Here is a 25993-nt window from a genome sequence, read left to right on the forward strand (position 1 = left end):
CAAGGCTGGTTCAACATCCACAAATCAATCAACATGATACAATACATTAACAAAAGAAAGAACAAGAATCATATGATCCTCTCAATAGATGCAGAAAAAGCATTTGACAAAGTACAGCATCCTTTCTTGATCAAAACTCTTCAGAGTATAGGGATAGAGGGTACATACCTCAATATCATAAAAGCCATCTATGAAAAAGCTACAGCGAATATCATTCTCAATGGGGAAAAGCTGACAGCTTTTCCCCTAAGGCCAGGAATGCAGCAGGGATGTCCACTCTCACCACTGCTATTCAACATAGTATTAGAAGTCCTAGCCACAGCAATCAGACAACAAAAAGAAATCAAAGGCATCCAAATTGGCAAAGAGGAAGTCAAACTCTCACTCTTTGCAGATGATAGGATACTTTATGTGGAAAACCCAAAAGACTCCACCCCAAAACTGCTAGAACTCATACAGGAATTCAGTCAAGTAGCAGGCTATAAAATCAATGCACAGAAATCAGTGGCATTCCTATACACCAACAACAAGACAGAAGAGAGACAAATCAAGGAGTCGATCCCATTTACAATTGCACCCAAAACCATAAGATACCTAGGAATAAATTTAACCAAAGAGGCAAAGGATCTGTACTCAGAAAACTATAAAGTACTCATGAAAGAAATTGAAGAAGACACAAAGAAATGGAAAAACGTTCCCTGCTCATGGATTGGAAGAACAAACATTGTGAAGATGTCAATGCTACCTAGAGCAATCTACACATTCAATGCAATCCCCATCAAAATACCATCCACCTTTTTCAAAGAAATGGAACAAATAATCCTAAAATTTGTATGGAACCAGAAGAGACCCCGAATAGCCAGAGGAATGTTGAAAAAGAAAAGCAAAGCTGGCGGCATCACAATTCCGGACTTCCAGCTCTATTACAAAGCTGTCATCATTAAGACAGTATGGTACTGGCACAAAAACATACACATAGATCAATGGAACAGAATCGAGAGCCCAGAAATGGACCCTCAACTCTATGGTCAACTAATCTTTGACAAAGCAGGAAAGAATGTCCAATGGAAAAAAGACAGTCTCTTCAACAAATGGTGTTGGGAAAATTGGACAGCCACATGCAGAAGAATGAAACTGGACCATTTCCTTACACCATACACAAAAATAGACTCCAAATGGTTGAAAGGCCTAAACGTGAGACAGGAGTCCATCAAAATCCTAAAGGAGAACACAGGCAGCAACCTCTTCCACCTCAGCCACAGCAACGTCTTCCTAGAAACACCGCTAAAGGCAAGGGAAGCCAGGGCAAAAATGAACTATTGGGATTTCATCAAGATAAAAAGCTTTTGCACAGCAAAAGAAACAGTCCAGAAAACCAAAAGACAACCGACAGAATGGGAGAAAATATTTGCAAATGACATATCAGATAAAGGGCTAGTATCGAAAATCTATAAAGAATTTATCCAACTCAACACCCAAAGAACAAATAATCCCATCAAGAAATGGGCAGAAGACATGAACAGACATTTTTCCAAAGAAGACATCCAAATGGCCAACAGGCACATGAAAAAGTGCTCAACATCGCTCGGCATCAGGGAAATCCCAATCAAAACCTCCATGAGATACCACCTCACCCCCGTCAGAATGGCTAAAATTAACAAGTCAGGAAACGACAGATGTTGGCGGGGATGTGGAGAAAGGGGAACCCTCCTACACTGTTAGTGGGAGTGCAAGCTGGTGCAGCCACTCTGGAAAACAGTATGGAGGTTCCTCAAACAGTTGAAAATAGAGCTACCATACGATCCAGCAATTGCACTACTGGGTATTTACCACAAAGATACAAATGTAGGGATCCGAAGGGGTACGTGCACCCCAATGTTTATAGCAGCAATGTCCACAATAGCTAAACTGTGGAAAGAGCCAAGATGTCTATCGACAGATGAATGGATAAAGGATAGGTGGTATATATACACAATGGAATAGTATGCAGCCATCAAAAGGAATGAGATCTTGCCATTTGCAACGACGTGGATGGAACTGGAGGGTGTCATGCTGAGTGAAATAAGTCAATCAGAGAAAGACATGTATCATATGACCTCACTGATATGAGGAATTCTTAATCTCAGGAAACAAACTGAGGGTTGCTGGAGTGGTGGGGGGTGGGAGGGATGGGGTGGCTGGGTGATAGACATTGGGGAGGGTATGTGCTATGGTGAGCACTGTGAATTGTACAAGACTGATGAATCACGGATCTGTACTTCTGAAACAAATAATGCAATATATGTTAAGAAAAAAAAAAAGATAGCAGGAGGGGAAGAATGAAGTGGAGTAAGTCAGAGGGGGAGACGAACCATGAGAGACGATGGACTCTGAAAAACAAACTGAGGGTTATAGAGGGGAGGGGGGTGGGGGGATGGGTTAGCCTGATGATGGGTATTAAAGAGGGCACATTCTGCATGGAGCACTGGGTGTTATGCACAAACAATGAATCATGGAACACATCAAAAACTAATGATGTAATGTATGGTGATTAACATAACAAAAAATTATTAAAAAAAAGAATAAAATATATTTTAAGCAGAAAAAAATGAGATAGTCCTATCTGCAACTAGATAAACAAAATTGTTGATAGTAAAAAGCCAGTAATTGTAAAATCCTTAACATGTTTGTAAAAGCACAAAGGGAGTTTCGATTACATACTGGTTGGCCCTCAGTGACTGGTCACAGAGGTTTGCAGTACTAAAGAGTATGTCCTTCCACCAACCAAGCCGGAAGGGACTCCAGCAGCCTTTGAGTGTGTGCGGGGCAGAGTGGTTATTACAGCCTCACCCCTGCAGCCACCCTTACCAGCATAGAGCCTGCTGGAATTCCTAGTCATAGGCCTGGCCGCCGATTTCAGAAGGTCACTAAATCCAGTCCCCAGCTTCTGACAGAACTGCACTCAGGGGGAAAGAAATGTTTTTTAATACCTCTCTCTTTTAAAAAATTCAGATTATCAAGAAAAAAGAGCACAAGCCGGGGGAGTGGCAGGCAGAGGGGAACAGGCTCCCCACTGAGCAAGGAGCCTGATGCGGGACTCGATCCCAGGACCCTGGGATCTTGACCTGAGCCGAAGGCAGACACTTAACCAACTGAGCCACCCAGGCGTCCCGAACACATGGAATATAAAGAATGTAATAGGGCCCTAGTTCTCTCCCTGAGCTCAAAGCCCTGAAGAATAAAGTTACCTCTTTGCTGAAAGGAGAAAAATACATACGAGTAATTTACTTCTAACCAAGCATTGATGGGCGGGAAAAAGATAAAATACCTTTTATAAATGTTCAGCAGTGAAATTCATGTGCTAAAAAGATGGTAGCAGCAAAGTGTTAATTTATCCATGTCCCTCATTCAACTTGGTTTTATATGGACAGTATCTGTTACAAGAATGAAAAGGAATAGATAGATAACATTTACATCTTTATATATTAAATAGATATGAATGGCTGAGTAGGAAAGGAGAGAGAGGGAGGGGGAGGAAGACACAAATGGAGAAGTAAAAAGTTGGAACAATTTAAAATGGCAGCATGTTTGCCCTAATTATAAATGATGTACTATGATGACATGAGTACTTTTAGTATATAACTGCTCAAATGAAATCATTCACATAATTTGCAAATATTTGATGATAATTAAAATCTTTTTTTTTAATATTCAGCATCAGAACATGGCATTGGACATTGTCTTACCTTTATTACCAAGTGTTTAGTCTTTTGATTTTTCTTTGGAACTGGGGAAACCCTAGTAAAGCTTGGGGCAGGATACATCATTTACTTTGGAAAAAGCGACCTAAAAATTATTTTTTCCTTTGGGGTTCATGGCAGCATAAGGAGTGTGGTGGAAGTCAAGAGGACTTCTGAGATCATTGCTAGCCATTGCACTGGGCTTCCTTCATGGTAAACAGAGAATAAAGATAAACTGGCAATAATGATTCAAGCTCACTAAATTGAGATCCTAAAATCTCCATTCCAGCTCTGCTTTGGGGAACAGGCTATTTACACAGGAAATTTTAATCATGAAATTGAGAAAGGAAAATACCCTACCATATCCTCAGATTCATATTCAGAAATAAAAAAGTAAATAAAACAAACAAAACATCCTTTTCCCTAACTGGCTTGAAGGAATGAAAACCACTTGGCCCAGGAGGAAAATGAAAGCATGAAGCAATAAAGGAGAAATGTAAATAGTGTCAGAGCCAGCTGGGTTAATGAACGCAAACTTTCCCTCACCCATACCACCATGTAAAGAATACTGTGGGCTCATTGCTTTTGGTTTGGGTTTGTAGCCCATATAGTTGTTTTTAATTTGGTTTCAAAAATAATAAAAGGTATAAAGGCATAATACAGGTATAAAAGGATGCCTTCAATGTCTGAAAACTAGGTTTGTGGATTTTGATGGCCAGGATAGATTTTGAGCCACAGCCTTCCCCAGACAGAGGCAATCTGGCAGGTGTAATCTCAAAACTCTGAACTATTTCAAGGTACCTCTCATGTGGTTCTGATGACTCCTTTCTGTGTAGAGAAATCATTGTGGGAGTTTGAAAATTACAATACGGGTAAATACTAGGAGCTAAGTCAAAGATGGTTTCTGGCACAAGCACACATAAAATCTATGTTATGCTGTTAATTATATTCCTTATTGTTTCAATTTAAGTTTTAAGGTGTGTTCAGGTTGAATGTAGAGATTGTATTATGACCAAGGCTGGTTTGTTTTTTGGTTTTGATGCTGTTGTTTGTGGTCAGGAAGGAGAAAGAAAACTTTAAGTTGAAACACCAGAAAGTCATCATATTAAAACGTGTGTGTGTGTATATTGCTCTTTTTTTTTTCCAAAGTGAAGTTGAAAGCTTTTTTTTTTAAATATATTTTTTAAGGACTTTATTTATTTATTTGTTAGGGGGAGACAAGCACGGGGAGCAGGAGACAGAGGGAGAAGCAGGCTCCCAGTAGGGAGCCCGATGTGGGGCTCGATCCCAGGACCCTGGGATCATGACCTGAGCTGAAGGCAGACACTTAACCGACTGAGCTATCCAGGCATCCCTGTATTACTCTTTTAGTAGTACTAACACCATCATACACATATGAGTTTGGAAGACTAGACGTCAATACCTTTCTGCAGGTATTTGCAACTTGGTGTATATTGAATCTACCCCTGACTTTTATTAGGTCTCATTTTTTCCCTCTTAAGTCAATTTCATTTCAACAAATCTTTTCTATTTGGCCTTTGAGTGGGGGCAATTTTCCATGCAGTAATAGGTCCACTCTAACCAAAAATCTAGTCAAATGGATTCTGGAAACACTTTCAAAGTGATCGGGTATAGGTAGGAGCCAAGCAGAAAGCTGCCAGGTTCTATGTGAGACTTCCACCACGGTATGCTCACATTCTTTCAAGCTTTAGCCTTTCTGGTGAAGGGAGCTCAGAAGATGGTGAAAGTCCTTGCTGCAGTTAAAATGGCGCTGGGCATTTATAGAACCACAGTTACTTTGATGCAGCTGAAACAAACAGAAATGTACCTAAGAAATGACATTAACCCTAAACATTGAAGCAAGAATCTTACAAAGTTCTGGGTTGTATCCCGAATTTCTGATCAGAGAGCTTTGCGGGAGAAAACATTTTCTTTCCGGCTGTCCCCATGCTGGGTCTGCAAGCTGGGCTAACTCACCCCCCACCACACCCATGCTGAATCTCAGATGCTGTTGGCATCCTGGGTAATCCCCTAAGACACTGACCCTTCCGTTATTCCTCACGTGAGCCTAATTGCTGGCTCCTCTTTATTCCTCACATCAGCTCTGCCTCCCTGACATCATCTCTCCCGACTTTGGAAACCACGGCTCTGCTACTAGGTTCCAGGTGGCCCTTGTCCTCTCACTCTGGCTTTGTCACAGACAGGAATGAGCTTTTCCTGGTCCTTTCCTTGTTCCGCAAAACCCCAAGCCTCCTCCAGCTCTGTGGCTGGAACTCAGCATGTCTACTCAAGACAAATTTCTAAATCATCCTCTGGTGCTCCTGACGCTGCATGAAATAAGTAAGAAGATATCAAAGCTCTAAGGTTTTCTTTTGAAGTTAGGATAAAAGGAATGATGAAGCTGAACACAGTCTTTGTAAGCCCAGGTAACAGGGGCCCGCTGTTTCTCAGGTGAGTGACAAAGCATTCTGGAAATTGCCATGGAGACCACTCTTCTGTTCGCTTCTGGAAGCACCAATAGACTTCAGAACAACAAATAACTTTAAATTTGCCATCCTTCCTAGAAACAGGTTAAATTACGTGTTCCGTTAATGCCAGCTCTTCACCAAACCTCTGGTTCTTCCTGGGCACACAGCTGGACTGCCTTTCCACGACGCTGGTTCCAGCCAGTAAAATGGGGCAGAGGTGACATGTTGTCAACACCCGACCAAGACTTGGGAGAAACAGGTGTGCCTCTTTCACACTCTCCCTGTCTGCTTGCTGGGTATAAGTGGTAAAGAGGCCCAGCACAAGGAGGAAAAATAAATGGAGGATGAAATTCTCTGAAATTCTAAATGAAAGAAAATTGCCCACCAAAAAGGAACACTTACATTGGCCTGTTAAGTGAGCAAAAACCTCAGTTGTGTGTGAGCCATTATTCGTTTTGGTGTTCATTTAGTACTAGAGTCAGGCCTACACTAACTCATGTAACCAGTATTTTATGTTTTAGAGCATTAAATCATTTGAATGCCAGAATTCTGGGCCTTCACCCTAGAAAATACAAGAAGGACTAGTGGAAAGGGAGGGAAGCAGGAAGGAACAATAATGTGAATAACTACAAACATTTACTGCATATGTAACCATGTGCCAAGCCCTGTGTTAAATGTCTCATTTAATTTCATTTATTCCTCATGACAACTTTAGGTAATAGTACTATTATAATCCCCATTACTCAGATATGAAAACTGAGGCCAGGTTATAGTACTCAGGGAGCCATGATTCAAATATGTCAATTCCATAGCCCCAGCTCTGGCTGAGTACTCAGTACTGTGTACTGGACACTTTGTACAATTTTATGTTCATCGTGCCTTGTAAAATAGTCTGTCTTATCTCCGTTTTAAAGATGAAGAAGCTGAGGTTCAAGGCTTTATCCAAGCTTACATAAGATTCAGGCCAGGTCTGTGTGGCTCTAAAGCTCATTTTCTTTCCATCATGTCTTAAGATCAGTTATAGCAGGGAGAGGTCATTTGCATTGACTTTACCTCCATTTCTGGGCCCCAGTTGTCTTAGAGGTTAATCCTTTCGCTCTAAGACCACGTGACCACTCTAATCATCACTATCTATGCACTTTGGAGATACTGGGATTTCTGCCAGATAACATTCACCAGATTCCCCCCAGCATGTCACTGTGGCTATTTTTCACACTGGCTTGGCCTAAATATCCGTTAGCCCATCCATAGCCCATCCGCTAGCCCGTCTGCTAGCCCAGCCTGACTACAGGGACAGTTCCTTCAGCCAGGGTTGGATCATTCATGTTCAGCCCTAATTGTAGAATGGAAGCCAGTGGCATGGAAGCACATTTTTTAATGAATAAAGGGTTTATGCATAGCAGGAGTTATAGTAAAGCCCAGTCCACAAATCTACCTCAGAAACTCCTAAAGTCAAGGAGTGCCACCAGGAATCTTATTTTTATAAATACCTCTTGATCCTCTGAAAAAAAATACTACAGGAATGTCAGGGCTGAGCAGGACACCAGAACTGACTTCAACAAAGATGTAGAGATGGAAACTGGCCCACCCTCTCATTATATCCCTCCTGGTCCCTGGAAGGGCTAGTTGACAGAGCAAGGAATCCCTAGAGACCCCACCCCATCGCTTCTCCCTCCTGACTTCACTTGGAAGATTACTGGTGTATCTATAGTCCATATTTAGGGGAATGGTTAGTATTTACAGTGGGACAAGATGGTGGCACCAAATAACTTCCCGGCCTACACCATGAACCTGAAAGACCAAGGCCAAGGAGCCATAGTCCCATATTCATCCATTCAATCAATAGACATCTGTAGTTGAGAGCACTAAAGTCGCTGAAAGAGCCAGAGCTTCTCTGCAGTGCAGAGCCTGCTGAGTCACAGGGGGTACTGCAGAGAAACTGCAGGAGACTGCCATGGTACCCAAGGGGAGTGGGCGCATTATGTTTTCATGTTTCCCATGTATGGTCCCAGAGCTTCAGGAGAGGCGGAAAGAGAGGGTTGACAGAAGATCACACCCTTCTGCATGAAGAATCGGGAGAATACATTGGGGGCAATGGGAAGGGCAGCACCCACATTCTTTGTAGTCATGCACATCCATTCTACAGATGGTAGACAGAGTGAGTCTTTTCTAATACCTGTCTGAAGGATGATCATGTCATCCTTCCCTGACTCTCAATTGCTCTTGGGATTAAGACTACACTCATTACTTTGGCCTACTGTAAGCCCAATTTATTCCATGTGCCTCCCCTCCATACTCTCTGGAGCTCAGAGTGTGATTATTTTATAGCCTATAAATGCCATGACTAAATTCATGTCTCTTCATTCACTATATTGCACTTAGGTTATTTGCCTGACATAGATGGTGCTCAACCAGTATTGGTGGGTGGGTGGTAGGTTGGTTGATGAGTGACTGCCTGAAGACACAATATTCTAGCAACAAAGTTAGGCAAGTGCTAGAACAAATCACTTCTGTGATTGTAGCCCAAGCCCTATTTTCCCCATGGTTGGGACAGCATGAGAGACAGGGCACAGAGCAGACCCCAGTGTTAAAGGTTAACAGCAACAAGGGCTTCCATCAAAGACTTACCAACAGACATACCAACAGAAGTGTTTTACTAATTCAGATGGGTTTTAGAAAGAGGTGGGAAATAGGTCAGCAATTGAACATAAAATGACATTTCACTCATCTTAAAATGACTCAGAGGAACACCACCAACTAGATTTTTCAGTTCCCTCCCTTTTACAGTGATGGTACAACCCAGGGTCAAGAAAATGATGTGGCAGTCCTGAGCAAATTAGGCTTGCCCTCTGCCAACAGGATGCCAGGCAATCCAATATGTCAAGAGAGGTTTTATGAGACAGCCTTGGTCAGGGCTCACTGCCAAGTAGGATCTGGTCACAGCTCTCACTGGAAGAAAAGCTCATCTCATTTCTGCTAGCAATGGATATGTGACAGTTTTCATTTTGGTTCTTTCCCTGTCGTGGTAGGCGTCACACAAGAGTCTCCCTTAAGATGGAGTTTGAACATAGCATACCTTGGGGGAGCATAAAAAAAAGGACAAGCAGTGAGGGAGGCAGATCACCTCAGTCAGAGTTGGTGAGGATTAAGTGCAACCTGCAATGCTCCTTGGGGAATAAGGAAGTTTCCACCCCCCTTCCCCTGATAACAGAAAGGACAACGTTGGCACCGGATTTAACGAGGGTGCGATAAGGAACTACCAGCACCTGTGAGCTGAGCTCCTACTGGTGAAAAGACCCACGGTCTAACATGGGTTCATTATCTAAACAGACTCATGCAAAGGCATCTAATAGAGCATTACCATCTTTTAACTGTAGAATTTTATGACTAAGCATGAGAGCGATGTTGTTTACAAGGAAGCAGTTTTTTGTTGTATTTTCCAGTGCTGGTACATCAGCAACATGCTAACTGTTGGGCCTTCCTTTGGATCCTCAGCCCCACAGATGAGCAAGTGTTGCTTAGGAGACCAGCCGTGGAAACCCTAGAACTGTGTGGTAGAGGGAAAGATTTAACCCATTTTCCATGAGTTTTGCTCTTGACTAAGGTCACTCTCTACACTGGAGTAGGTGGTTTATTTTCAACACAGGATTTTTGCAATTATTATCTCAAGCTCTTACTGTCTCCTACTTACTAAGAAGTTCTATTTGAACAGAACTTTTTTCTTTTTTTAAAATATTTTATTTATTTATTTGAGAGAGGCAGAGATAGCAAGAGACAACACAAGCAAGCAGGAAGGAGGGGGGAAAGCAGACCCCCCACTACGCAGGGAGCCTGATGCAGGGCTCGATCCCAGGACCCTGGGATCATGACCTGAGCCGAAGGCAGAGGCTTAACCAACTGAGCCACCCAGGTGCCCTAAAAAATTCTATTTGAAAAAGAATTTATTTTGAATGTTTCCACTTTTTAAGAGTCAGTATTATCTAGGGGATGAATTACTCCATTTCGAAGCTTATGTGTGGTAAAAACAATAGAATTTTATCTGGGAGAAAATAGAATGAGAATGAGCCAGTAAAAAAATAGAAATTAAAAATCAATAAATCAACATAGGAGATGTAGAAGAGGAAATTGTTTGAAATTGCATGGCAACCGTTAGATGTCAAATTTTGTCTACGGAGACCTGGGCCACCTTGCTGGATAGGCTTATTGCTGTTGAGACAGGAAGAGTGCAGAATACAGGTAGCTGTGAATTCCAATAACACAGACTCGGGGCCTAGAGCCAGAGTTCTTATCCTAGATGCCCAGAAGAATCACCTGGGGGCTTTTACCAGTATTGAATACCCACAGTGTTCAAGCACTAGCACCGGTGATTCAGATCTAGTTCTTCTGGGGCAAGTCATCAGTATTATTCATAAAGCTCCTCAGGCGGTTCCACTGTGAGCTAAGACTAGGAAACCCTGGGCTAAGAATGGAAGATACAGGTGAGGAAGGAAGGTGAGAGATGGAGACAGAGACAGGGAGAGAACACACAGCTGGGCATACATTTTCCACTCGGCTCAGAGACCAGCAAGGACAACAAACCCACCATAACCCTTCAATGTCTCACTGAGCAATTTATGTAATGTCTGGTGTTCACGAAGCTAATGTACTTAGAGAATTTTTACACTTCTGGACTGTGTCTCTAAGTACGGGAGGTAATTTTAACTGCTAAGCTTATGTTAAATTCATTTCCTAATAGTCACATTTGATATTATCCACAACCTCTTCTCTCATCATTCTGGTGACCTGAGAGGTGACGCACGCGATCATATCCACTTACTTTAATTCCTTGTAATCCATAGCCAGGGGCACCAGGAGGGCCAGGCAAGCCTTTCTGCCCAATATCTCCCTGTTGGAAGACCAAGAGAAATTGAAGAGAAGTATGAGAAGATTTAGGAAGAAACAATGTATTACTGCTCTTGGCTTCCTTCTTACTTTGGTCTGATCAGGACCTAATCTATGCACCCCATGAAGTTATATCATATCTCACATAAAGCAGTGTTTTCCCCCCAGTTTTAAGCCACAGAACCCTCGTAAAACTCTTACGCATAATCCAAATACAAGTAAAAAGGCAAGGCAGAGCTGTTTGGCTTAAGCAGAAGTGTTGGCCTGGTAGCCTTGTCTGCTTGGTCTCCTCTAGCTGCCCCACCACCAACCCCCAGAACACCAGGGGTGTGAAGACCACTCACACATAATTCTGTGTAGCCTCTACTGTGTTTCTCCATTTCCATATGGAGTGCTATTCACTGGTGTTGCAGCTAAAGATTCAGTGGATCAGTATTGAATTTTTAAGAAAATAGGTAAATGAAGCAAAAAGTACCTCATTTCCCAGTATGTGTTTTCTACAGCATGAGTGAACTCCATGCTTTTTGAGGAAAGACTTCTGTGGTCAAATGAGATTGGAAAGTGTTCTACACCATGTGTGTGCCTCTCCTTGGAGATCCCTAGTGCATACAAGCATACCTTGTTTCCTTGTGCTTCACTATTAGGCTTCCCAGATACTGCTTTTTTACAGACTGAAGGTTTGTGGCCACGCTGTGTTAGTCAAGTCTATCTGTGCCATTTTTCCAACAGCATTTGCTCACTTCCTGTCTCTGTGTCACGTTTTGGTAACTCTCACAATATTTCAGGGCTTTTCATTATTATTGTATTTCTTATGGCGATCTCTGATCAGTGATCTTTGATGTTATGATGGTCATTGTTTTAGGGCACCATGAACCGCACCCATTTAAGACAGCAAACTTAATCACAAAGGTTGTATGTGTTTTGATTATTCCAAGAGCGTTTCCCTGTCTCTCTCCCTCCCCTCAGGCCTCCCTATTCCCTGAGACACAACAGTATTGAAATAAGACCAGCTAATAACCCTACAATGTCCTCTAGGTGGTCAAGTGAAAGGAAGAGTCACACATCTCTCACTTTAAATTAAAAGCTAGAAGTGATTAAGCTGAGTGAGGAAGGCATGTCGAAAGCCAACACAGGCCAAAAGTTAGGCCTCTTGAACTGAACAGTTAGCAAAATTGTGAATGCAAAGGAAAAATTCTTGAAGGAAATGAAAAGTGATACTCCGGTGAACTCAAGAAGGATAAGAAAGCAGAACAGCCTTATTGTTGATAAGGAGAATGTTTTAGTGGTCTGGGCAGATGAAACCAGCCATAACTTTCCCTTAAACCAAAGCGTGATCCGGAACAAGGCCCTCACTCTCTTCAATTTTATGAAGGCTGGGAGAGGTGAAGAAGCTGCAGAAGGTTTGAAGCTAGCAGAGTTTAGTTCATGAGGAAGGACGTCCTCTCCATAACATAAAAGTACAAGGTGAACAGCAGGTGCTGATGAAGCTGCAGCAAGGTGTCCAGAAGATCTAGCTCAGAGAGTAAATGAAGGTGACTACACTAAACAACAGACTTTCAGCATAGATGAGACAGCTTTATATTGGAAGAAAATGCCATCTAGGACTTTCATAGCTGGAGAGAAGTCAGTGGCTGCCTTCAAAGCTTCAAAGGACAGGATGATCGTCCTGTTAGGGGCTGATGCAGCTGGTGACTTTAAGTTGAAGCCAGTGCTCATTTACCAGTTCAAAAATACTGGGGCCCTTGAGAATTATGCTAAATCTACTTGGCTTATGTTCTATAAAGAGAACAACAAAGCCTGATGATAGCACATCTGTCCACAATATGGTTTACTGAATATTTTAAACCTTCTGTTGAGACTTACTGCTCAGAAAAAAAAAAAAAAAAAGACTGTTTTCAAAATATTAACAGTGCACCTGGTCACCCAAGAGCTCTTGGTGGAGAAGGACAACTTGATTATGTTGTTTTCATGGCTGCTAACACAGCATCCATTCTGCAGCTGATGGATCAAGGAGTAATTCCGACTTTCAAGTCTTATTTAAGAAATACATTTTGTAAAAAAAGGTGAAGAATTATTGAAATGACAACAAAGAATTTAGGATATTACATAAACTTAGTTGATAAAGCAGTGGCAGGGTTTGAGAAGAATGACTCCTATTTTCAAAGAAGTTCTATTCTGGGTAAAATACTATCGAATGCGTGCCACAAAGAAATCGTTCGTGAAAAGAAAAGTCAACAAGGTGGCAAACTTCACTGTGGTCTTGTTTTCAGAAACTGCCACAGCCACGCCAACCTCCAACAGCCACCAACTTCATCAGTCAGCAGCCATCAACATAGAGGAAAGACCCTCCAATGGCAAAAAGATGACTACTTGTGGAAAGCTAAGATGATGGTTAGCATTTTTAGCAATAAAGTATTTTTAATGAAGATGTATTCTTTGGTTTTTTTTTTTTTTAGACATAATGCTATTGCACCCTTAATAGACTAGAATATAATGGTGACATAACTTTTATATGTACTGGGAAACCAAAAAATTCATTGGACTCTCTTTATTGTGGTATTTACTTTATTGTGGTATTCTGGACCTGAACCTAAAATGTCTCCAAGGTATGCCCATAGAAATATATTAAAACCTCTAAGAAGTCCCACAATAGAGAGATTAGTTTAACTTTGTTTATTCCAGAAGTTCCTAATTAACATTTGATGGAACAAGCTTTGAGAAATGTTGGATTAATATAAGTTACTATATAAGTCAGCCTTTTTTTCTTTCCACTACAGAAAAAAAAGCTTTATTTTTTCCTAATTGTAAGAGGAACACCCGCTCATTGAAAAAAAATTAAAGATGACAACGACAAAGAAAAAAATAGACCCTTCTTTCGACTACCCGGTGATAACAACTACTAACATCTTGGGAGTATCTTCATCCACGTAAAGTGATCCACACAGTTAAGAAATCACCTACTGCCAAAATGAAGTCAATGGACAAAAAAAGATAAACTAAGAATCTTGGTGATTCTGGGATCCTCAGTAAAACCTTTGACTCATGGGGCCTTTGCCCTGTCCTCTTTGAATATGAGGCTCTAATTCATCTGTGCATTTTGGTCATGAACGTAAGGATTTCAAATTTGAAATGAGTGGCTTACTGACACCCATTTGCCCTATGAACATGCCTGATATTTCTCTACTTCGGTTTTTGAACAAATCAAAGAATTACTTGTTGAACACGTGAATCAACAGTTAAAACAGGGCTTCTCAACCTCTGCACTCTTCTCATCTTGAGCTGGATAGCCCTTTCTGATGGGAGCTGTCCTGTGCACTGGAGGATGTTTAGCAGCATCTCTGCCCCTTCCCACTAGATGGCAGTAGCAATCCTCCCCCATTGTGACACCCAAAATGATCCCAGACGTTGCCAAATGTCCCCCTGGGGCACACCAGGGAGGGCAAGATCTCCCTCAGTGAAAAACACTGGATTATAAGAAAGAAAGGATGAATAATCACCAGATTGGAGATGACAAAAGAAAGAGAAATAGAAATGAGAGCAAAGGGAGTTCAAGGAAGTTTCTCTCACCTTCCATGGGGACGATAAATCTAGACCCTTGCCCTGAGGCCCTGACAGAGTGGACTATGCACATCTGACGTAATAGACAGATTACTGGGCATTCTGTTAAAAGATCCGCTGCGGTACCTTGACCAGAGTCAAAATGTGTGCTCCTTAATGATGGCACAGCCTCCAAGAAACCTGGAAATATCTTGAGCATTTTGCAACCGCTTTCTTAAGAGACACTTTCCAATTTCTTTTGGGGAAGTAAATGGCTTTATACCCTAAAATGATCTATTTTACTGAAAGCTACATAATATGAGAAAATAAGACTTTTCGTCAGCACTCAAGAAAAAATGTCAACACTAAAATAAACACGTGCTGTGAAGTTAATGTTCAATCGGTTGGCACAGATGGTACCTGACCTTCACACAGAGCACAGACTTAAAGACTCACCTTTGGCCCTTGGGTTCCTATGCCCCGAGGCCCAGAGGGGCCTGGGGGGCCTCTGACACCAGGCTCTCCCTGAAAAGACAAAATGAATGACAAGTTATTGATCTAAAACAAAAGACAAAAAAAATTTTAAGTTGTATAGTTTATATAAAATGTCATATTTCATATTAAAATATTTTATATAAACTTTCATACATAAAATTATATTTTAAAACCCAAACCCTTGAATTTGACTAAGATATTAATTGAGCCCTTTTCTCCCAGATCACTTTCCTATACTTGACAAAGGGAGTGTTACTGCCTTTTGTTTTCATTTCTTATTGCCACTTACGTAAGTAATCTTGCAGCCAACTGATATGGGTCCATTTCAAAGCAATCAAGTCAGTTAACTTTTGATAACCTTAAAAGGTACTTTTTGCAGAACTCCCTTCACTGGAATTTGGAAAAGTGCCGCCATTGTGAGTGGAGGGAGAAAGAAGAAACAAGAATAAAAAGAAACCGGGCGCCTGGGTGGCTCAGATGGTTAAGCGTCTGCCTTCGGCTCAGGTCATGATCCCAGGGTCCTGGGATCGAGTCCCGCATCGGGCTCCCTGCTCCTTGGGAGCCTGCTTCTCTCTCTCTCTCCCTCTGTCTCTCATGAATAAATAAATTAAAAAAAAAAAAGAATAAAAAGAAACCATTGAAAGCTATAACCCCATCCTGAACTAGTTGCTCTTACTGTTTCATGCAACAAAAATTATGCTACTTGGGGTTGAGGATGAGCTTTGAGATACTTCTTCCCTAAAAGCAGTTGCAACTACAGGATAAGTTCTATACAAGCTTTTGAGATCCCCCCCAAAAGTCTTTTGGAACAGGCAAATAGCCCAGGAAAGTGGTGGGGCCTGATTAGGGTAGCTCAGGCCCTGTGCTTAGATCTATCTATGTGAGATGTGAATGATAGGAAGAAGCAGAGAAATGAAAATCTCTTCATTAGCCACCTTTTATGTACCCAGAACTCTACTATGCATGTTCATATAGGTTATTGGATATAACTGAGTACTCACGACAACCCTGTGTTATAGTGATGCCTAAGTCACCTAACGTCTCTGAACCTCAGCACATTCATCAGATACATACGAAATCATACTTAAATTTCCTGGGGAATGACAGTGAAGTTAAGACAAAGAATGTGAGTGTCTCTGTCACAATGTCTATCACAATGTCTAGACACTGTAATAGACACACAATCTATTGTATTGTGACCACATAATACACAATACACAAGTCTATTGAACAATGTGTAAACACAGTTCAATAGATTTTGCCCAGAACCATTCGATGTTTAATCAAAAATAATTGTCTTCTTTGCCTGGGTGCTGTGAACCTCACCCCAGATACAATGGCTCGCTCTCTTGTGCCACTGTGCCTATCTAGCTGAGTAGGTACTTGGGAAATATTAATGCCTCACCCCAGCTGGTTTTGGGTTTTTTTTTAAAGATTTATTTATTTATTTTAGAGAAAGAGAGAGTAGGAGCCGGAGGGGCAGAGGGAGGAGAGAATCTCAAGCAGACTCCATGCTGAGCACAGAGCCCAACGTGGGGCTCGATCCCAGGACCCTGAGATCATGACCTGAGCTGAAACCAAGAGTCAGACGCTTAACCGACTGAGCCACCCAGGAGCCCCCACCCCAGTTGCTTTATTAACGAGGAAATCAAAGTTAGCCTAAGGCCGCACAGCTATTGAAAAGCAAGACTAGGAGGACATGGAGAAGAAGGAACACTCAGAAGTTGCTGGTACAGCCACTTTGGAAAACAGTTTGGCAGTTTCTTAAAAAGTTCCACATCGATTTACTGTATACTAGTAATTTCACTCCTGTACCCAAGGGAAATGAAAACATATGTCCACACAAAGACTTACACATGAATGCTCTTAGTAGAATTATTCATAATAGCTAAAAACTAGAAACAACCTAAATGCCCAGCAACTGATAAATGGATTTACAAAATGTGGTATATTCAGCAATAAAAAGGAACGGACCACAGCGACAAGCTACAACATGGATGAACCTCAAAAGCATTATTCTCAATGAAAGAAGCCAGATCTATGAGACCACATATTTGATTCCATTTGTATGAAATATCCAGAAGAGGCAGATCTATAGAGACAGACAGTAAATCCATGATTGCCTGGGACCAGGAATTGGAATGAGGACAGGATTAACTGTAAATGGGCATAAGAGATTTTATTGGGGGGAAGAAAATGTTCTAAAACTGATTTATGGTGAGGCTGTACAACTCGCTAAATTTCCTTTAAAAATCATTGAACTATATACTTGGAGTGGGTGAGTTCTAGGATATATAAAATATGCCTCAAAAAAATTATAAAGGAAAAGAAAAAAAAAAAAGAAAGAAAGAAAGAAATGAAAGCCAGGCTTTGAAGCTAAATCTCCCAAGCTCTTTGCCTGAGGTCCCATTTCATCCATGTTCTGTTAGGAGCTAAATAGCTTCTAGATTGCAACAGTGTAAAAATCATGGATTATAAGAAATGATGAAATTGTTTATCTAGCAAAACAGCCCATCCTTATTTAATTTTACTTTCTACTTATAAATCCTAAAGAGAAAACAAGGCCTTAAAGGAAAAGATTTAAACTTTATTACCGACTTAATTCTTTTAATCTCTAATTTCATAATTACCTATTTCCCTTGTGCCTGCAAGCCACTTTTTTATTCTGGTCTCCTGTCTCCATCTCTTCCAAATAGTACATAGCTGCTTTTGTGACCACAGGTACTAATTATCTCTCTAACACCTCTCTCCTTCTGATTCCCACCTTTGACCCCAAGTTTCTCCCGGCTTAAATGATCACTCCCATCATCAAGAGCTCCAAGTAGAGAACATGACGTGTCCTGTACCCCATATATTTCTGTTGTCTCTCTTTTCTTGAGTCTCTTTACTCAAGGTACACCTTTAGAGGGAGTATCTGTAAGTTCACTGGGGAACAGTTTCCAGCTATACCTGACTGATTCACACACTTGCTGCATTTTGACACCCACCAGCAAAACAGAACCCAGGTAAACATAGTTCAGTAGATTCTAACCAGAACCATTCGATGTTTTGTCAAAAATAATTGTCTTCTTTGCCTGGTTGCTGTGAACCCCACCCCAGATACCATGCCTCCCTCTTGTGTTGTTATTCACCTCTGCTCTTCTGTGGTGAGGTTGGAAGCATAGGGCCGCAACCCAATGTGGAGCAATGGAGAGCACACAGCCCCACCTGGAAAGCTTTCTGCTGAGAAAAACAGAACCTGTATCTGAGCAAATCTCTATATCTGACAACCAGAGGATGTAGAAACATGTCAACACCATAAGAATAGCATCGACAAGACCCTCAAGGACAAGGAACTCATCCACACCAAAAGCACAAGGGAAAAACAAAGGATGACTAACCTTTGATTAAAAGAGATTTAAGAAGCATCTCAATCGAATGCAATGTGTGGACATCATTTGGATCCCAATTCAGACAAACCAGCTGTAACAAATTTGTAAGACAAGCTGGTAAATTTAAACACTGGATATTTGATGATACTAAGGAATTATTCATGTTTTTTAATTTTGCTAACGGTACTGCATTTATGTTTTTTAAAAAGAGCTTTTATATTTGAGAGACAAATGCTAAACCTTTATATGGGAGTTGTCTGGGATTTGCTTCAGAGGAATGCAGTGGAAGCGGATGATAGAACAAGATTGACCACATACTGATAATTGTTCAAGTGTGATGGGTAAATGGAAGTTCATTTTACTAGCCTTTCTACTTCTATATATGCTTAATAATTTTCATAATAAAATGTTTTTGATAGATTTTTTTTTAATCCACAAACAACATCCAATAAAAACCTCACCAGTAAAGGTAAGGAAAAGTTCCCGTGATGTCCACCATTGATAAAGAGAAGAATACAAGATTTTAAAGATAGAAAGATGGGCAAAGGATAAAAGCACACAGGTGGATTCAGTATCATTAGAACTTACAGGTCTTTCATGCATTCTTGGTATGTCCCAAATGTTACATGCCTTTTAAAAATTAAGAATACAGAGACAAGGTAGGAGATTTTTTAATTGAGTAATATTTCTTTTAAGAAAGAATTCGACACTTTACAATTCAATTCATGATATTTTTCTTGTGATGATTTTAGTTAAAACTTCCTTCTCAATTAGTATTAATCATACTGATACACACACACACACATACACACTGAGCCCAGATGGGAAAGCAAGTGGAAAAAACAGTTGAAATAAGCTGTGAGTGAGTGTACTTTAGGCCAGCCTTGTCCATGTTCATTATTGCTACTCATTCTCTCTCTTCCTCAGTTTCCCTAACGTTCATCTCATAGGAGTGTCTGAGGGCTGAGTGTAGACTTTGTGGACACCTTACTGCCCTTTCCACCCTTGAACGTTGGCCAGTGAACTTTGATAACGTGTTTCTCACATCACCTGTGGTGCTACAGTGTTTTCCTCAAATAAGCCGTCCATCTTTATCCATATAAGTGTTGAGGTATAGCCATGTTTTATCTATCCAAATAATCTTTTGTTATCTTTTGACCTAGGTAAATAGAACCTGATATATGCATTTGTTTATCTGATAGACTTTAAACCGAGTCTTAGCTTAACATATTCTGCAGACGTTACAGTTGGTCCATAACATGGTTTTAGGGTTGTTCCTCGGTGTTTCTGTACTATACTTTTTAAAAGATGGGAATATCAGGCACTTAATGAGCTATGGAAATCCATAGAGACAGTGTCTCTCTACTATGGTGCGGTCTTGAAGATGTATTATGCCTTTTGTTCCATGGGCCATGTGCCGTAGAAGGTCACAACACCGGGTGAAGTCATACAAGAGGACCATGGTCCAGACTCGCTTCACCATCTGATAGCACCCGGTCTGCCACAACGCAGCACCATGGGTACCTACGAAGCGTGTTCACCATGACACGTTCGGACCTGTGGTTCTATTGTCAGTGGATGGCGTGACAATCACAAATAAAAGGAATTACGACAGGCGCTTGCACGGCGGGACTTAGCTTCCCACGCGGGAGCTGAGAGTTACTGGAGCCTGCAGAGGGAGCCCTTGCATTAGGAGATAATAGACAGCCCTGAAAGCAAATTCTGGAGTTGCCATTTTTTACTATACCCATCAGTTTCATAAGACCACATAGCCTAAATCCTACCCCTACCCTCCACAAAACAAACAAACAAACAAAACTATTTAGATTACCCAGAGCTTCCTCTTGGCCCACAAAAGGAATTCTAGACTTGAGATACTCCTTCCAATTTTTCACAGGAAATGGCCACTTGAGAACTAACTCCCTGCAGTACTTGTATTTGTGAATTTAACAAATGATTCAGTGAAGGTTTTACCTAGACCATAACCTTGCAGAGTGGTTGATTTCAACCCCTTTAACATCATACATAATCTTATGATGGTCCTGGTAATCATTCATTGATTAATATCACAAATTTCACTTTTTAAAAGAAAGGAAAAGAAACCAAACACTATCACATCCATTCCTTTTTTCTCATTGGTAAACCTTTGCTTCGGTTAACACTAAAATTATCATAATTAATAATATAAATAATAATTAACATTTATTAAATTTATTATGTGGCAGGTACTTTTCATTCATTATCCGATCCTATCAACATCAACTTACTTCATTTTATAGCTAAGGAAACTGAGACTTCGAGATAAGGATACATGATTTCCCAGAAACCATGCAGCCAGCAGCAATTCAAACCCAGGTCAGACTCCAGAGCTCATCTCCCTTCTTGGTGTTGGCTGGAGCTAGATGCAAAATGCTAATGTCTCTGTAGACTTCCTTCCAGCTACCATTTAATGCAGAGACCATGGGTCTGTGGCTGTGAGAATCCTTTTCCTACATTCAGTCAGTCACGCTCTCTCAAGGAGAAGAAAGCAAGCATCCCCATGACAAGATCCCTGAGAGGCCCTCACCCCTGCACCATGCCCGGCTGTCTAAGGCTGGCCTCTCCATTTCCCCGTCATTGCCACTGCTCAGTTTTGTGGTTGACCCCAATGTTTTACTTAGTCTCATTCCAGATCTTCTACCTACACCAATTCTTATTTTCTCTGTGTATCCATGCTGCAATATACTTGATTTGGCAGAGTAATGCATGTTGTGATGACCACTGCGACGTTAGTGTGTTAGAATTCATTAAAATGTTTTATAGATATTATCCCATTAATTTCTCAGAATAACCCTGTGAGGTGGGCATCATTATTCCAGACCACCGATGAGGAGGCTAAGTCCCAGGGAGAGTAACTTGCTGAGGTCACACTGCTTGTCAGTAACAGAGGTCCAGGTGGAGCAGTGAAAAGGAAACAATCTATTATGCCTTCTGCGTATTATAAGATTTAAACGCAATGTTTGAGGATATAGTGCTCTTCAAGACAAAACAGCCCAGTGCGACTGTCTCCCCCACCCTCATCACACCCACAGACAAGGCTTCACCCTTGGTCCTGTGCATGTTAGGTCCCTGCCCCTCGTTGAGAGGATGGTGGCAGCAGGTTACAGTTGTTCTTAAATGGATTTCATGCCTTTCTACAGGTATGAAAGGGACAATGAAAAGCAACTTGAATTCACTGTGAAAAGAATTAGCTGCTAAAACATTTTCCAAGGAATAGTACTCAAGATCCTACTAAATGATGGAAACAGGGAATGACTGAGTTTCAAAATAAGTCATAAGTCAAAGTGATGATTAGCAACTGCCTCATGTTGCTTCCTTTCTGGCTTTTAAATAAAATTAAGCTCTAACTATGAAGGCTCCAGCTACCACAAACATAAGCATCACTCTGGAATGGATCCTGTAATAAACTTATGCACTGGTCTAGTAACTCTGCTGAGCCTCCCTGTGGCTGCCAAGATGCCAATGGAAGTTTAGCTTACTGTAAGCTTCTGAATACACAGCCTGATACTGAGAATGTGTATTGGTTGTTGACTGGCCATTGTCATAGCACTCAGTCACTTCTCACTGACACCCTTTAGTGTGAAAAGGGAGACAGGAACAGTTACCAGCACAATTATCAGGGAGATGTGAAATAATGAAGAAGGTGCTGGAAAACAAGCACTCAAATCATGGTAACATCTGCTTTAGCATATTTTCCCAGCTTTAAATTTCAAAATATTTAAAATAATTTCCATCTTCCAATTAATTTCTCTCCTAGAACTTTAATATTCACCCCCAGTCAGCAGTGTCTCAAAGTCCATGATAATTTAAAAACTTGCTTTTGGATGGGGTGGGTGAGGTTAGGGGACGGGGGCATTTGTTGATTGTTTCTTTTCTCAAAATCGACTCATCGAAGATGAACAAAAGATTACTCTGTGCTGAGGTGCTGAGAATCTCAGTGGAGAAGGAGAGTCTTTCTTATTTAGCTGCATTAGGAATTTTGAATATAGAAATACTGATGTTGTTCCTAATGACAGAGAGAAGAGAAAGCTCTCTTGTAATGATATTCAATATAATTTCCCACAGGAGGGGGGAGCGCTCCTCTAGTCTGAATGACTGAAAATAAAAATGTGTGGATGGTGATTTGGGTGGCCAGTGCTAAGAGGATTTAGTGTGTGTTTCCAGGGCTGAAGGGAGAGGAGGTACGTATGTATTGCTGGGGAGAGAAATGCAGAGCTAGGAAAACAGCAAGGAGAGATGAAAGCAGCCTTGAGGGTCACAAGACAGACCAGAATACAGCTGTGATTTTAAAGAACATGCATGGAACTGAATTGGGAAAAAACCTTGAAAAGTCACCTAGTCAAGTTTTCCTGGTCTTGAATGTGACCTTTTCTGAAATATAAATGTCAAGTTGCCTGGCATTTCAACTTGATATGGCTCTGGCTCTAATTAGTCCTGGTTTTGAGCTGATTGTCCTGCCTGTCACAATTTTGCAGTCCTATTATGGGAGGTGGGTTTCTTCCACTCCAACTTGGAGTCACAGACCCTTAACGTCACTGTCATGAAGTCTGTATCTGAGGCCAGCCCTCCTTGTCAGAGACTGTTCAAAATGGAGTTTCTTGTCCAGTCCATGTCCACCAATGGAATCCACAAATTCCTAACGCAGTTCTGTGTGAATCGCTCCTCTGTTCTGCCACGGCCTGTTGGTGGTATGCACATATGTGAGCCATTGCAGAGAACAGAGGGGCAATTCAAATGCCGGGAACATTTTTAGAATAATGACACTCGGTGGAATTTCACAGAGCCTTGCATTTTAATTTATGACTATGTGCCACTTTTGTCAAATAAAGCACGTATTTACAATATTCAAACATTTAAAGCTTTTGAAAAATGTTTAACTCTTTTGGGTTTGGGTTTGTGCTTCTTGTTAATGTTTACATAATTTAAGTTTGGATGATGGGAAAGCTAGGCTGGAAAGAGAAACAATCCCACTGTACGCTAAGTGATGCCAAGATATCTGGAGGCTCGACAGCTTTGAAGATGAACATCTGCAGATCAGGGCGAGTCAGTCTCTCTGCTCTAATTTATTCATTCATTTCATTTGCATTCATTCATCCATATTCATAGTCTCCCTCTTACACATGAACATAATATAGTATCAACACCATTTCCACTGTAAAGGGGCAAGGTATTCAGCCTTTCTGCTTCCTGATCTCCTTACCTATAAAATAAGGGAGTAGTTTAAAATGCGATGATATTCTGGAAATATTTAGGTAGTATATAATGTCTATTGACATAGTATACAATAATAATAGCAACAACCCAACATATGCTTTCTGCCCACAGATTTTATTCCAACCACTTGACGGTGAAGAGGCCTCTTGAGGGCTCTAACAGGCAGGTTAGAGCCCCTGTGTGCAAGGACTGGCCCCAGCTCACCTGCTCCAAAGCTTTAGGGAAGGAATAGAGTTGAGAGAGGTACATGGCAGGATGCACTTGCCCTTATGGAGCTCAGGAGGCCAAGGATAAACTCTTATCCTCAGAGATGTCAGCGGATCAGTCTCTAGGTCACATGCACCTCATGAGCCTTTGCAGATGAAAATACTGGAGAAAAGAGTCAAGTGGGCTTCTCAAAGGCAGATGAGGGTCACATAATGATTGTCCCCAATCACAAAGGGTCCTTTTCATCTGTAGGGGTTCAGTGAAAAAGTGCAGGCAGCACTAAATAAGATCCTTGAGCTTGCCATCCTCATCAACAAACAAGTCTGGGTCCAGGGAACAGGGTGCTAGATGAGTGCTTCCCACTCATCAAGAAACCAAATCATTAGTTTCTCTTCCAGGCATGTTTCAAAAGCAGATTTTAAAACTATATCTCCTATCTACTTGGAAGTATAACTTTTATAAGAATTTTAGAAATCTTTCAGAAGCCCTTGTCAAAATTTGGATGCAATTCAAGGTAATTGTATATAGAAGTACTATAACCACTGATGTCATATGGAATTCTTTCACTTGGAAAAAAGCCAGAGAGCACCACAAGGGTGCAAGATGTCAGGGACTGCTTCTGATAGGTTTTGAAACATAGAAGCTTTGATTCTAATGTCTGTGTCATATGCTAAACACATGTGCCCTTAACTAAATAGCACAAAAACGGCCCATAAATTGTCAACCTTAATGGTTTCCTCATTTCAAAACACATTTGTTTTGTAAGTTAATGCGCTAAGGCCAATATTTTAAGGTGACTACACAGAGTTTAAATGAAAAACATATCAGATATATATGTCTATGCAATTATACACACACACACACACAGATGCACTCCCACATACTTACAATTTCTCTGTTCTTTTAAGTCAGAATGAAAGGAGATGAATTTTGCTCGCCTTTGAGACCAGTGTTTTTGCTACCATTGACACCTTTAGGTATTTTGAGGATCTCACCTCCACTTTACCAAACCACAAGGACAAAGTTAGGTGGAATTAAACTTTTCCAAATATCTCTCTTTCTTTACGTGTATGTGTGTGTGTGTGTTTCCAAAAGTTTTCTTCAGAGAAAAAGGCCACATAGAGACTTTAAGACCTCTATCAAAGACGAGAGATGACATTGAAAGTTATTTAAAAGCTGGTGTTTGCTTTTAGAATTTCCTTTATTTTCAACTTTATGATCCAAGTTCTTTAATTCTAAGACCAGCTCACACGATTTCCAGGATAACACATTTTCCCAGCATCCACAGCAAGAGGTCAAAGAGAAAAAGAAAAGGCAGCTGAGAGTTGGGGGGTGGGAGGGCAGGGAGACAGAGGCAGATCCTAGCCAATATTCTCTCCTCCCTCAGCCAGGAATGAGCTGTCAGCTGCCTCCTCCCCTCAGCCTCCCGTGTGGGCTAACAGAGATAATGAGTCTCCTTTAAGACACATCTCTGGCAACATGTTGGTTGTTTCAAAAAGTAAAATAGGCAGCATAAAATTTTGAAGGAACACATTTTTTCTTGACTTTTCCCCCTAAAACGTATATGATAGCAAATACAGGGGACTTTCAGGGAAAACCAGTATATGGAATTATTTAGTAAATGTTTTAGCTTGTATGTTAAATAACCTGACATAGTAGAATATTCACAAGAAACAAATTTTAAAATGTTCTCTATCTGTAAGTGCCTGCCTTTATTATCATTGCTAAATGTAGAGCAGTAGCATAATAGTATAATTTAATATAATACAATGTATACTTATCTAAAATATAATAACCTACTCAGTGGAAATGTAAATGATCATATTTCCATTAGAATACAGATACATTCCAATATACATTTAATAGGTTTTATCTCATGCCATATATTAAATAAGTTTCTACTTTCCTACCTGAAGGAATATTTACGTAATAACAAAAGATTTTACCTGTGCTCCACTCAGAGCAGCAAACAACAAGGTTCACATAGTGAAATGTCTTCCTACTTTTTTAATTTTAACACTTGACAAATGACTATGCTTTAAAGAAAAAAAAGAACACTTCC

The 25993-nt window shown here is 40.8% G+C and overlaps 1 protein-coding gene across 4 annotated transcripts in view; it reads right to left on the bottom strand.

Annotated features, from left to right (window-relative positions):
• The window catches only part of COL28A1 (collagen type XXVIII alpha 1 chain), a 166623-nt gene that overhangs the window by 53417 nt on the left and 87213 nt on the right, over positions 1 to 25993 (bottom strand). For all 4 annotated transcript variants that reach the window (XR_003516640.2, XM_027574929.2, XM_027574928.2 and 1 more), the window contains 2 exons: positions 15062 to 15130; positions 11004 to 11072 (listed from right to left, as the gene is read on the bottom strand). Coding sequence is in view for 3 of the 4 variants with exons in the window: in XM_027574929.2 (XP_027430730.1) it covers positions 11004 to 11072; positions 15062 to 15130 (138 nt within the window). In the remaining variant the exon portion in view is untranslated. The remainder of the gene's footprint in view (positions 1 to 11003; positions 11073 to 15061; positions 15131 to 25993) is intronic.

This window comes from Zalophus californianus, chromosome 12 (genome assembly GCF_009762305.2).
Source record: "Zalophus californianus isolate mZalCal1 chromosome 12, mZalCal1.pri.v2, whole genome shotgun sequence".
Lineage (NCBI taxonomy): Eukaryota > Metazoa > Chordata > Mammalia > Carnivora > Otariidae > Zalophus > Zalophus californianus.